The sequence below is a fragment of the Thermobia domestica genome, chromosome 7 (assembly GCF_964235325.1).
Source record: "Thermobia domestica chromosome 7, izTheDome1.hap1.1, whole genome shotgun sequence".
Classification (NCBI taxonomy): Eukaryota; Metazoa; Arthropoda; class Insecta; order Zygentoma; family Lepismatidae; genus Thermobia; species Thermobia domestica.
The window spans coordinates 86,146,206-86,161,738 of NC_137460.1; the positions used below are offsets into that span (position 1 = coordinate 86,146,206).

Sequence of the window (15,533 nt, forward strand, 5' to 3'; positions counted from 1 at the left end):
TGCAAAGTCTGCATGTGATGATGGTCAACCAGCTTTTATTAAAGTTAGTCACTTAAACTTTATTCCTATCATCAAACGAAATCAAGTCCAGATGTTACATGCTTGGAAATCTGAAAATAGGCTTGGACCAGGGCGACATTATTGGCAAATCATGTCTATCTCTCAACCCAAACCATGGCTTACTATACATAATTGGTGTAGATACAGAGTAATTCTATTATACCGCCTTCTTTTTAACACCGCCTTAACGCCCTATAAATTATATCAAATACATAAATTGACTACACCTTTATGTTGGTGTCAGCGTGATATTGGATCTTTAAATCATTTAATTTTTGTTTACGAACAATTTACTAAAGGCAGATCTTATATGATCAATAAACTTCACAGAGCACTTGGTTATGGACCTTTTTCTGTTGCACAAATTTTAGCTACGACCTCTTGGACTCTCATCCAATTATTGATTGAATTTTTACAGATAAATGGTATCCCTCTCTAAAACTACTAAACCCGATGCAAACATACTCTTCATTTTTATGTGGATACTTAAATAAAAATAAATAAATAAAATAAAATAAAACTTTAAAAAATAATAACTTCAAGGCATTTGATAATGTATCTGGCGAGAGTGCTTCTATCGACTTCACCTGTGATTTTTTTTTCTCAATTTGACTTCTAAAGCTTATCAAAATACAAAAGGCAAGACCACCAATGAATAATAATAATAAAAGTGGTAGTTGTGGTGGTAATAGTGATAATAATAATAATAATAATAATAATAATAATAATAATAATAATAATAATAATAATAATAATAATAATAATAATAATAATAAGAAGAAGAAGAAGAAGAAGAAGAAGAAGAAGAAGAAACTGACTCAATCCTCAGTGGAAACATGATATTGCTCGACAATCTTCATGATATATATGTCCTGTTATGCATCACTCTCATCACCAGACAACTGTCCGAAATCCATTTGACATTTTTCATCTTCCCACTAGGATAATTTTCAAGATCATTACTAACATAGTTATCTAAGTTCAACTATTCTCTTGAGGACTCGTCTTCAGTGCATGCAACATGTATCTTCTTCAAGGTTTTTACTGGACGCAACGAGTTACAAATGTACATTAAGCAATAACTTTAGTAGACATTTATCATTTTTTTTTTTCAGCAATTCCAGGACCATAGCGGATATAACTACTACGGTGCCGCATCTCCCCCTATGCACAACTTCTATATGAGGTTACAAGAACAAGAACAACAATGGCTATGGCACATGAACGGGTGGTTAGAGTTGCAAGATGTAATGGGACCAGCAAAGAATTATCCTCAATTTATACGAACAGCCTTCTGGAGAAGTAACCTCAAATACCATGACAGAATGGTGCTAGCAACCTTCGGTTACGTCAACGGGGTACACCCTGAACTGCTGATAGATCTACTGCGGGAATTGGGACCGCTAAGGAGAAACCCAGAGATCTTATGCTGGGTTTGTTAAATAATAAAACTATCAAATTATTCGATAGTGTCATCACTACAATAAAAGCAACCCGATACCAGTAAGTGTTATTGATAAAGATGAGTACTTGTAAACCGTAGTTGTGACTGGTAATGCTTTTTACTATTAATGTATTTTAAGAGTACTTTATGGATAATATTTAATTATGGGGGCCAAAATTTTTCGTAGGAGTTTCATACTTTTTTGATGAATATAGCATAATTTTTGATTAGGTTATGTTACTTTACATTCTATTTACCTTCATGGTTTGTATTAGACTCCACGCAATTATAATTAACTCAAATGTCTCACTTGACATAAATAAAATTCAAGGGAGCCATCAGAAGTAATTGTGAAAAAATTACAATTCTTTTATATGTGTGTATAAATACGGCATGCAGATGCATAACATAGTAACTCTAGTGCGAAAAACAGATCAGTCTATGCTAGGTGACCACTAGAAAGCACAAACGCTATCCAACCGAAAATAAAAAATGAAATCTCTGTTTAACGTCCCATGGTTATGCCGCTTAGGCTAAAGGAAGGTGACCAGAACTTTTATTTCAAAAAACGGGACGCATACGAATCGGCGACGGGGGAAGGAGGTGCTTCCACATTGCATTTCGAGTCTCAACAGTGTTTTCAATTTACAAAATACACAAGTAAGAATGATAACACAGCGTTTCTAAGTACTACCCTATTTCAAAACTCAGAATTCCCACTCCATTCCCACAGAACACTCAATTCTCATTTGAATATTCAGAAGTTCTAGGCACGGCTGAATCTTCCCAATGAGTGTTGGTACGGAAGAGTGTAGAATTAGCATTGACCATTTATATTTTGAATAATAATTATGGGACACCTGGGTCATGTTTGCTTAAAAACGGGACATTTAGGCGTCCCGTTTGAGAATCAGACAATACGGGACAACGGTCGAAAATAAGGGACTGCCCCGGCTAAAACGGGACGTCTGGTTACCTTGGGCTAAAGAAGACGGTGATAATGAGAAATGAGTGAAATGGTGGAATAAAGAAAGTGGGAGGAAACGGGAGTACCCCTAGAAAATCCACGAACACGGTGTTTGTCCACCACAAAGACCACACGGCACGAGCTGGGATCGAACCAGGGACCCCAAGCACCGGAGTTGAACGCTCTACCACTGAGCCACCGCTATTCAACCGAGTTAGTACAGGTCGAAGCGATAACGAGGTGATGCGTTCGAAGGGAGCAGGTGCGTAAGCGAGGGTAGAGAAAATGTGGGTTTTGGCAATGATACGACTTTCGGCATTACTCCTGTATCGTCGGACCATATGAAAATCGATATATTATATATATATATGCTATGTCATTTGGGCTCATTATAATGTTGGGTGCAGGCGGATGGACTGTTTCCCGGAGAGGTACAATTGTTTTACTATACGGATCCATAGATTGTAAGATGTACAGAAAAAATTGGATCCCTGTGGAACTCCTGAGTTTACATTATATTTAAAAGATTCTACATACTTATATATTACATACTGTTTCCTATTACTAAGATACGAAGCCACAAGATTTAACATTTGACTAGACATACCAAAGGTAGAAAGTTTTCGTAATAAGATATCATGATTAATTTTATCAAAAGCTTTAGCAAAATCTATATATATAGTATCCACCTGTATTTTTCTATGAAATGCATCATAAACATCCTGGATAAAATTTATTAAGTTAGTTAATGTTGATCTACCCGGGTAGAAACCATGTTGGTTTTCAGAAACAAAACATTTAATATGATTAAAAATACGCATATATATTATTTGCTCTAATATTTTAGCAGGTGCACATATTATGCTTACAGGTCTATAATTTTCTACCTTATTTTATTCTCTTGACTTATAAATTGGACAGATTCTTGTAACTCTCCAGAGACTGGGAAATGATTGTGTCTTCAGAATTAGATTGTAGATTGTACATAAAGGATACATCAATATTTCAGAGCAAGCCTTAAGTACATATGGTGGTATATTATCAGGTCCACTCGCCCTTTTGGGTTTTAATTTTTTTATTGCTGCTTTATATTCATCTTTATGGCGTGTAACACTAATGAATTATTTACGTTCATTTTGCTAGATTCACATATGCTGTAATATGCTTTGTTCTCAAAATACACTGACCTAAAATATGTTGCAAAATCATCAGCTATATTTTTATCATCACATATATTCTTATTATTTAATGTAATTGTTTGATTTATAGAAGATGATCTTTCTTTTCTATTTTTAATAAACTTCCAGAATGCATTTCCATCCCCTATAACATTATCTTCCATTTCCCTTACGTACTCTTTATATGCTTTATTGAGCATTATTTTTAATCGTTTCCGGTATTCTTTATTCAACATTGTGTTATATTCAGATTGTTTTTTGTGTTTTCTATAATATTCCTTTAGCCTAATAGTATCCAGTATATCCTTATTGAACCAACAGGGAAATGTTTTACTTGAATTCGTTTTCCTTTTGGGTACGGTTATGCTAAAATTGTCTTTTATTGCTACATTAAACTGCTCTACAGCTATATCTACATTATCAATTACCTCCAGAAATGACCAATCCGTTTCCCGAAATATTTCATACATTTTTAAAAAATCCGCTTTTAGAAAGTTATACCTGTACGCTTAACTATTTTCCATGTACCGGTAATCATTATTTTTATGAAGGTTTACTTCGATTATTAATGGAGGATGATGTTCATGTGGTCGAACTATTGGTGAGTCGTCTTTAGTTACTAAAATATTCTGTCTTAAATTTGTTAAAACTAAATCCAAAGTTCTTCCATTTTTGTTCTTAACATTATTAATTGATCTTAAATTATAAAAATTCATAAAATTATCAAGTGCTCTATAACTTGGTCCTTGAAGCTGTAGATCGCATTCGACACCCGTAATTAAAGGAAGATTAAAATCACCTGTTATAATAAAACTATTATTATGAAATGGTACATTATTTTCGAAAGAATTGAAAAAACTAATATAATCCTCTATCTTAGATCCTGGAGTAAAATACACAATGACAATATAATAGTATTTTCCTTGAAAATTCACCCGTACACAAAGATTTTCTAATTTGTCATTTAGTGTACATCTACAGATACTATATTTGTTTTTTATTGCAATTAGAACACCTCCCTCTCTATTTTTAACACCTCTATCCCGTCTATATACTGTATAGTTATTACTAAATTGCTCCCCATCATAAATACTATCATTTAACCATGTTTCTGTTACCAATATAATATCATACTCATTCAAGGACGAATTAGCTAAAAAATCATTTGTTTTCGTCCTTAATCCCTTCACATTCTGATAATAAATTCTGACTTCATTTGTCTCATACATTTAGTACAACTTCTCAATATCTTCAATTGCTTTTATTACAATTACATTATTATCATTTTGATTTTTCTTTAATTTAATTGATCCAACATGATCCAGCCACAAATATGCAAAATTCTTATCACGTTTTAATTTCCGAGCTTGACCAAACAAACTCTTGCGGTAAGGAGTAAGACTATGATTTATATACACAACTTCACTAGATGAAAAACCCAAATGTCTTGCGTTTAGATTTCTTTTTACCTTTCTCCTTTGCATGAACCTATCTTTATCCCTTCTCCTCAAAAACCTTACAATAATTCCCCCTGTGCTCTGGTTTGTAAGTTTTTTTTAACCTATGACACACGTCGATCATTTCGTTTGTTATTTCCATGTCCAAGGCCCTACCAATGTTTTTCACTGTTTCACACACATCTTCATTAGTCTTTTCAGATACCCCGTATATTTCGACTGTATTTCTTCTTCCGTATTGATCTAGTTCTTAAAGTTTCACCTGTGTGTCTTTCAACTGTTTTTTTAATTGTAAATTTTCTTCCTTTAATGTATCTGTTTTCTCCATGCATTTTTGAATTGTTTCAGATTGTTATTTTATTAAATTAGCACTCTCATCTAGCTTTTCTTGTACAACGTCCAATGATTTTCCTAAATTTCGTTCACTTTCACGGTTTACTAATTTTACTTATTATTATTATTATGACATAAAGTTCTCTAGAGTAGTTAGTAATGAGTATTGGTGCAAAATAATTTATTAATTATCAACTCTGATGAAAGTAAATATATAACATTCACTAATAAAATGCAATATTTTGTCATCAGATATAAAATTAATGGAGTAGCAATAAAGAAAGTAGAACAAATTAAAAATCTTAGTATTATGTGTGGTAGACATCTGAAATTTGGCAATCATATAAATTATATACTGCAATTAACAAGGAAAATAATAAGTTTTATACTTATTATGGCCTGATTTTATAAATGGTTGTTCTTACATATGCCTATATAAGGCATTTGTTACATGCAAACTTGAATTTGGTTCAGTTATCTGGAACGGTTTATCTAACACACGTGTTAACAAAATCGAAACTATAGAAAATGTTTTATAAGGCTACTATGTTATAAAATGAAAAAGGAATACCATTCACATGACTCTGAATATTGATTAACTTTTTTGGGAACTTCAAACCCTATCGAAAAGAGGTTAATTTCATGATAAATTCTTTATTCAAATGGTATTGGATAACAAATAGTAGCAAATATTGCTTAGAAAATATAGGGATAAGAGTGCCGATTTATAGTGTTAGGAATCGATCAACATTGGTAGCACTAAATTCTAAACGCGAAATATTGAGAAGAGTGGCAATGTCTTACAGCAGTTTAAAATGAAAATATGTTAAGAGAAATAACGGAGCAATTCTTACGAAAAATTAAACTGTTTTAACGTTATGACATGGGATCTAGCTGCTAATCTTCATTTTATTGTTATTATGTATCTTCAGTATATCTTTACGTTATAATCTTTTATTCAAAGAATCAGTCTTTTATGTTGAAATATGACAATAAGTAAGCAAGATTTTTACATGCCGAATATGCATTTTTATGCAAGGTTGACTCATTCTTTTAAATGGCAGTTGTATGAAACTAATTTGCATAGTTTTGTTAGTGGTATATTATGGAATCCACTATTTTTTTCTTTTTTAATTTTAATCTTGTTTTGTAAATCAGTTGGAACCTTATAATTTGAATATATTAACTTTCTGACAAGGGCCTTTACCTGCTCTAATATTTATTCTATATTTTAAATTTTTTAGTCTGTTTAAAATTATGTAATGGTTTTAACATAGTGCTGTATTTTTGCCTTTGCCTATGATCTCTTCATAGCACTTAAAATTATATTATTATTATTATTATTATTATTATTATTATTATTATTATTATTATTATTATTATTATTATTATTATTATTATTATTATTATTATTATTGACATATTATGAAGGTCAATGTTAGCCCAAACCATTTTATCAATATGTCTCACTTGTTTTCTTGTTAAACACAAATAATACTGTAGAGCAGTGTTTCTCAAAGTGTGGGTCACGAGTTTTTCCTTTTAATTATGAACATTTTATTGTGATCCGGAAACATACGTTATAAAGTAAATACAATTCAGAAAATGAAAATTGGAAGCGTTTGTTAACGAGGTAAAGAGTAAGTGGTTACTCAGAGCCCTGCCCTGTTGTACAGTCAATAAGAGATCCTGAGTTAGGATGGAAACAGAATGGGTGAGTCAAAATCTGTCACGGGGTAGGGCATTGCGTTGGAAATAGTATTAACTCTGTGTTTCCTTTCCGTGGAAAAATTAGAAATATGATTTACACAACTTAATTGATTTGAAATATACCACTATTTCGTAGAATGGCAATGTGTATTTGAATAAAGATAGGTAGGCCACAAAGTACTTTTTAATATTTAGTATGGGTCGCAGTAACAACAAGTTTGAGAAGTACTGCTGTAGAGTCAATATTATATATTGTACTAGTTTCTGACACGTTATTATTGGGTAATGTTTTATTACCTTGCTTTCAGAAAAGATGTAAGGTTACCTATACAGCTCCAGAGAGCTATGGCGGCTGAAGCCGAGGCAGCTAGAGAGGCAAGGGCTAAAGTAATTGCAGCCGAGGGCAAAATGAAGGCTTCACGTGCTCTGAAGGAGGCTTCGGAAATGATTGCAGAAAGTCCAGTTGCTCTACAGGTATATTTTCAAGTTGAATGTATTTAATGATGTAATAAGAATAGGATGTATGTAAATAAGAAGTTAAAACTGTACTTATGTAAATATTCAAATGGTAATGCAGCAATTATTTGGTACTTTTCAGTGACCAATTGTCATCTTCATGCGTACTTTCTTAGGTAAGAAATCTTGTAGCTTATAGAACTACATACTTTTATCAGTTTTCTCCATATAGAGAAAATCGTAACGTTTCTTGAATCACTTCTATTGAAGTTTCTTGTTGAAAACCACTCCTTTCTCTTGTTACCATTTCTTTCAAAGAACAAACCAACCATCATCCACCAACCATCAAACCATGATAAATCACTCAACAAAAATATTTCTTATTCTGCCGGTCTTTACCTATATTACTGTAAGTCAAAAAGCAGCATATCTGTTCTCCAACTTTAATGAAATCACTCACTGCAATATAAAGCATTCAATTCCAATTTCACTTCTTATCTGTTCATAAATGTAGCCGTCTTTTAGATTTCAACATAATGCGATTTGACCAACGAGCTTTAGTCGAGGACCGGTAGTATTTCTTACAGGCATACTGCAAACTTTCGGATGAGCTCTACAATCCCGGAACTGGCCAACTGCCCCTTTCCCCCAGAACTACGTTTCTAATTTTTGCTATTGCCAATATAACAAGATAGTGTTACAGAGCAGTCTCTCACATTTTGATTTTACGTTCTTCCCCTCCCACAAACAAGATTTTCTCGAATATACAAATTATCAACAAAACATTCCAACAACTGCTTCTTTATGCCTTTATTTATTTATTTCGAGTTTTCTTTACCGGTAACAAAAATGTTCTAAACTAATCTAACACTGTGAGCCGACAAGAAGTATATCTGTGCTCGAACCTTAATGCAATCAGTACTGTTTTGGGAACAGTAATAATATTTATAAAGAAATGTAAGCAAAAGGCTAATATTCACCTCAAAAAAACAATAGTACGTATACTTCTAAATAGCGCTTTCATAAAACCCTGTTTCCGTCTTCAGCCTAGAAACAATTCGAAGATGAATGTGGATAGGTTAAAAGGATTTAAAAAATGCGAAGCACATATCTTGTCAGAAATAAACACATGATAAAAGCCACTCACTTGTCACTATTCACTTTTGTTTGCTATTTTCTCATTACCTTCTAGGCGGTAGAAAAATGTAGTAAAAACACTACTCCAAATCGCATTTATGTTTCCTTTATCTAAATTGAGTATAGGTTTCTCTTTATCAATGTATAAGGCTTCTTTCATTTTTCGTTCAGTTATTGTTTTTGCTTTCTCTATCAAACTTGAATTAGCAATATTGTGGTTATTGTCTTTAAGATGCGCTGCCAATCCGGATAAACAACTGTTGTAAGCTACGAGATTTCAATGTGCGAATGTGCTTAACTATTCTGGTACAAATACTCCTTTTTGTTTGACATATACCGTATATATATATATATATATATATATATATATATATATATATATATATATATATATATTGTCACATTGGCATTTAGTCCGATAAACACCATTTTTTTGTTAAGGATCAGTAAAAGATTTTTAAAATTTGCATATATTTTTCTATAGATTTAGAAGGAACTTCTGAAACCTTGATGTTATGTTTTTGCAGTATCTTCCTAATTTTGCCAAAATACACGGAACCAGAGGGACATTGTCAACTTCGACATTGTGTTGGGTGATGGTGGTTGCTGGTGACTTCTTGTACCTGCTTGTACCACTTCAGTAATAAAGATTTTTAAAAACCGTTTCTTGTCCGATTTTTATTAAATATTGAATTTCCTGATTAAAATCACTAAGAGGTCTGAAAGTTGAAGGGCCGTCCTAAAGAAGTTTTTCCAAACATTCAATTTCTGAAGCCATGAGTGTGATAACTTGAAATTAATATACTTTGTGCCAGCAGAAGGTTTGCGATATGCCGAGGTAACAAATTTATTGGCTTGTCTTTTGATAGTAATGTCAGGAAAGTTAAGAGCTCCATTTTCTTCAAGTTCCATCGTAAATTTGATTCTAGGGTGTATCTGATTGAATTCATCAAATAATTTCTCTAAATTCTGAGATTCGTTTATAAAATCAAGGTATCATCGCCATACCGAAAATATTTCATACAAGAATATTTCGGAAGAATGTTAGTTTCAAACATGTCCAATACCAAATTAGAAAGTATTGGAGAAAGAGTATTGTCCTGTCGAAAAATGGTGTCTTCAAATTCAAAAACATTATATCTCAGGCAAAAGCTATTAATTGAATGATTAGCTAAATTTCATTTGGGATTATTTTTCGTTTGAGTAAAGCAACTTCCACTGCCTGCAAAGCCATGTCCACTGATGTTTTTTCGACCATCAACCAACAACAAATGTCGAAGTTGACAATGTCTCTCTGGTTCCGTGTATTTCGGCAAAAGTAGGAAGATACTGCAAAAACATAACATCAAGGTTTCAGAAGTTCCTTCTAAATCTATAGAAAAATACATACAAATTTTAAAAATCTTTTACTGATCCTTAACAAAATAGTGGTGTTTACCGGACTAAATGCCAATATGACAAAATATATATATGTCAAACAAAAAAGAGTATTTATTCCAGAATAGTTGAGCACATTCACACATTGAAATCTCGTAGCTTACAACAGTTGTTTATCCGGATTGGCAGCGCATCTTAAAGACAATAACCACAATATTGCTAATTCAAGTTTGATAGAGAAAGCAAAAACAATAACTGAATGAAAAATGAAAGAAGCCTTATACATTGATAAAGAGAAACCTACACTCAATTTAGATAAAGGAGACATAAATGCGATTTGGAGTAATGTTTTTACTACATTTTTCTACCGTCTAGAAGGTAATGAAAAAACAGCAAACAACAGTGAATAGTGACAATGAGTGGCTATTATTATGTGCTCATTTCTAACAAGATTTGTGCTTCGCATATTTTAAATCCTTTTAACCATTTTTCACCTATCCGCATTCCTCTTCGAATTGTTTTTAGGCTGAAGAGGGAAACAGGGTTTTCCGAAAGCGCCACTTAGAAGTACACTTTGTTTTTTTGAGGTGAGTATTAGCCTTTCGCTTACATTTCTTTCTTAATGAAATCACTTCACTGCACTGAATTGCAATTTTAGCATTTTTAAAACGCTGCGTTTTCAGGATCAAGCATAAATATAATATATCGTACCAAACTTAAATCGAGAACCGGTACCAATGTCGTAAAAACACAAAACCGTTTCTTTATCTTCATTCTTTTTATATACTCTCATATTATTGGTAATCAGATTGTACTAATATAAGCCATAATAGATATATCTGTGCTTCAACCTTTGAATTGCCGCTGTATCATTTGGGTGCGTACGTAAGTGCAATTTTAATATAATTATATTTTTGAGTTGTAATTTCCGCTTTAAGCTTATGTGATCCCTTCCAGCATAACTCGGTTATTGCATAATAACACCAAGGCAAAACAAACTTATTTCTGTTCATATGTGATATAAATACATAGAGCAAATTATTTAAACCAAAAAAAAAAAAAAAACTTTTTTTTTTAATAAAAACCATGGTTTTTGCCAACCCTGTTTATACGTGACGTGCAGGGCCGGATTTCCCAATAGGCCCGGTAGGCACGGGCCTATGGGCCCAAGCTCCCAGGGGGCGCACGGCCGAGAGAAAAAATATCTAGAAATAAAAATAAATAGCCATAACTTAACATATTTTTTGAATTTATTTAAAAAAAATCAGGCTAATAAAGCGTTCTGATTTTGAAGTTCATTGGAACTAAATCCATTTAAATCGTCTAGGGAAATTGTTTTTACGCAACGCACTGTATAATATCATTATGTCAAATAAGTTTAAAGCACAGTGCACAGCTTATAGTACGTTAATACCTATCAATTGTGGAAGTACATCAGCACTGGTGATAGACGGAAATGGAAACGATTGTGAAGGTGATCAAATTTCGTCTGAACAAAGGAGACAAAGTTCGACTTACAACGGAGCGAATCGGGATGAGGGTGAAGTGCTAAAATTGACAGGAAACTCACACGTAAGCCATGATAAGGAGCCAGGAGTACTTTTGGCTACTGAAAGTGAAGAAATTGATCGAATATCGTTAATACAAGGTCCACAAAATACAAATCACGGTACGAAAGAACCTGGACTTGATATTAACAGATCGCAGCAAGTATCCACAAATGGTATAGAACAAAACGATCCATCTAGTACAACTCAGCGAAAATCAAATAGAATAAGAAAGGTTCCTACAAGGTATGATGGTAATAGTTTTTTAATGCAAGTCCCAATAAAAATTCCAAGCACTTAGCCAATAGAGGTAACAGTGACTACAATGTAATAAATGTATATTACCAGAACGTGCAAGGTTTAGCTAGTAAACTTGATTTTTTTTTATGTATTAGTTGAAGAGGATCTTAAAGGTATGCATGTCATTTGCTTTAGTGAACATTGGTTATCTGCTAATCAGATGAATATGGCACACTTAAATAACTATCAGTTAGCTACAAACTATTCACGCGCTAGTAGGCAACATGGTGGGGTATGTATATTTGTAGGTGACCATTTACGTTTTAAGGAAATAAATGTAAGTCAATTCGTTGTTGAACTGCATATTGAAATAGTTGCTATTTCAATTGAAAACATGTGTATAATTTGCATCTATAGGTCATCAGCAGGAAATATTAATGTATTCTTTAGGAATCTTGAAACTGCTCTTGAGTCTCTGTGTAAGAAATATAGTACGGTAATAATTTGTGGTGATACTAACATTGACTGGCTGGTTCAATCAAGAGAAAAAACAAAATGTCAAAATATATTGGATATGTTTGGGTTACAGCCTCTTATCAGAGAACCAACTAGAGGGAAAACTGCGTTAGATCAAATAATAATAAGTAAACAATACACGGAGTCAGTTACCTCTTTGAATATCTTTAAGCCGGGCTTTTCTGACCATGATGCAATAATAGGGCAAATACACATATCTCAAATATTTGTACCTACTCAATCAGAAGTTATAACAAAAAAATGTTTCTCAAAAACTAATATTAATTACAGGGTGTCCGAGAAGTCCTTCCCTGATTACAGAAATTGATAACTCAAGCTAGAAATAAGATAGAAATATGAAACTGGTGTTGAATTGTTTACAAACTATAAAAGTTTTGGTCACATCAGTACACTTCTACATCAGCACCCTTGGTAGCACCTAGCACATCTAGGCGATATTCAATTTCCATCCACACATTAGCCAACATCACTGGAGGGATCGATGCAACGACTGTGGTTATTCGTTGCTGCAGGGTTTCAAGATCTGGTACACGTGTTCGGTAGACCTCATCCTTGACATAACCCCATAAAAAGAAGTCTAATGGGGTTATGTCAGAAGAGCGCGGAGGCCAAGCTGTTGGTCCATCACGACCAATCCATCGCTCAGGAAATGTCCTATCGAGATAGGCACGGACGTCCAAACCCCAATGAGGTGGTGCACCGTCTTGCTGAAAAACGACATTGGGGCGATACTGAAGCAGCTGAGGAACAGCATACAGCTGCAACATATCCAGGTACACTGCAGATGTGATGGTATCCTCAGCGAAGAAGAATGGCCCGATAGTTCGATCGTGCAATAACGCGCACCAAACATTCACCTTTGGACTGCCTCTGGTGAACTCTCTGACCTCCCTGGGGGGTTCTGAACACCAAATGCGTACATTATGGCGATTCACTACTCCACAGACAAAGAATGTCGCTTCGTCGGAAAAGGCAATTCGTCTGAGATAACCATTATCGTCCTCAATAAGTGATAGCATTTCGACCGCAAAGTCATATCGACGTGTACCGTCGTCGGGCAACAAGGCCTGAACGAGTTGCACTTTGTAAGCACGAAACAATAAACGTTTGTGTAAAATGTCATGGATAGAGCTTTTTGGCATCTGTAATTCACGTGAGGCCCTGCGCACCGATTTCTTAGGACTTCTCAGAAAAGACTGCCGCACAGCCTCCACCGTGTCTGCTGAGGTTCTTGGTCGACCAGACCTCGGAAGGTCAGCAACCGACCCTGTGTTCTTGAACTTCTCATACCAGGCTTTAATGCTCTTGACATCAGGTGGAGTCCTCCCAAATGTTGTCTGGAACTGTCTCTGCACCGTGGTTGGTGATCGTGTCTCATGGTACCACAGGACACACTGTGCCTTCTCCTGGTTGGTTGGTATGGCTTCTTGGGCTTCTTACTTACGTACTACAAACCTAAAACAAAAAAAATTGAGACTTGGTAAAACAGAACAAACCTAACACAGACAAAAACTTTTATAGTTTGTAAACAATTCAACACCAGTTTCATATTTCTATCTTATTTCTAGCCTGAGTTATCAATTTCTGTAATCAGGGAAGGACTTCTCGGACACCCTGTACTTTCTACACTTGCTAACATAAGAAACCTGGCACAAAATATATGAAATTGGTGATACGGATGGTAAATTTAACTTTTTTCTAGATACGTTTCTCTTTCACTTCAATATTGCGTTTCCCAGAAAGAACTACAGTAAGGTTAGGTTGGGGAAACCATGGGTCACTATAGGAATTAGGACTTCTAAACTCAAACTACTTGAGTTATCAAAAAACTAAAAACGTGTAAAGATGTAACACCTCAATTTATTGAATATGTAAAATACTATAGAAAGACATACAAAAGAGTCATACGAACAGCAAAACTTTTACACAGTACAAATTACATCTTAGCAGTGAGAAACAAAAGTAAAGCTATGTGGAAGTTAATTAATGGTAAGATGAATAAGGTAAAAACAACAGGAATTGATGCAATAAAAATAAACTCTCAAGTAGTATGTAACCCAAATAAGATTGCAAATCATTTTAATAAATACTTCTTAACTTTAGAAACATTTAACCCAATCAAAATAGCTCATCAAGAAAATAACTCTAAGCTACAGAGCGGAATAACTAAGTCGCTTTTCCTGAAACCGACTACACCAGAGGAAATCTTACAAATAATAAAAAGCTTAAAAAGCTCCAGCTCTCCAGGTTGGGATGAAGTGCCATCCATGATTGTAAAGGAAAGTTCTCTTCTTATTGCACATCAACTCTGTCATATAATAAATCATTCATTTTTGACAGGAATTTTTCCTACGCGGCTTAAGTTAGCTAGAGTTACACCTGTGTATAAAAAGGGAAGTAAATTGGAGTTAAATAATTATCGTCCTATTTCAGTTTTGTCGTGCTTTTCTAAAATAGTCTGAAAGCGCGACTAAATAACTTTTTCCTTTTAAATAATATAATATCCACAAGTCAACACGGGTTTCAAAGCCAGAAGTCAACCAACACTGCAATCTTTAATTTCATCTCTGATGTAGCAATGGATAGCATAAAGGAAAGCATGTAATTGGTATTTTTGTTGATTTATCTAAGGCGTTCGATTCTATAGACCATGGTATTTTGCTAGAAAAATTGTATTCTTATGGCATCAGAGGTGTGGCAAACAATTGAATAAAGTCGTATTTATCTGAACGTAGTCAAACTGTTGGCATCTGTAAAGAGGTAAATGGCAGAAGAAAAATGTTTAAATCATCTTTAATGAAAGTAACAAAAGGAGTACCACAAGGATCAATATTGGGACCTCTTCTGTTTGTTGTATATATTAATGATTTGGTTAACAGTCTAGGCTGTGTGAAGTCAACATTGTATGCTGATGACATAAATGTTCTTGTCAGTGGAGACTCAGTAAATGAAGCAGAAAGGCTCACTACAAAGACGCTAACAAAAATTATTAGTTGGTTAAACATAAATAAATTAACTATGAATTTAGGAAAAACTAACATTGTCAAATTTCGATTCCCGGGCCAAAGAAATGAACTTGTACCAATAACT

At 33.8% G+C, this 15,533-nt stretch overlaps 1 protein-coding gene across 2 annotated transcripts in view; it reads left to right on the top strand.

The window, feature by feature from the left end:
• Nucleotides 1–1,255: 1,255 nt before the first annotated feature.
• Nucleotides 1,256–15,533, top strand: part of LOC145690263 (band 7 protein AGAP004871-like) — a 34,929-nt gene continuing 20,651 nt past the window's right edge. The window contains exons 1-2 of one of the 2 annotated variants that reach the window (XM_081764992.1): nucleotides 1,256–1,612; nucleotides 7,458–7,623. In XM_081764992.1, the coding sequence (XP_081621118.1) occupies nucleotides 7,495–7,623 (129 nt within the window). In that variant the 5' untranslated portion in view covers nucleotides 1,256–1,612; nucleotides 7,458–7,494. Of the gene's footprint in view, nucleotides 1,613–7,230; nucleotides 7,624–15,533 lie in introns of those variants that run through there. The other variant, XM_081764991.1, reaches the window with a different exon arrangement.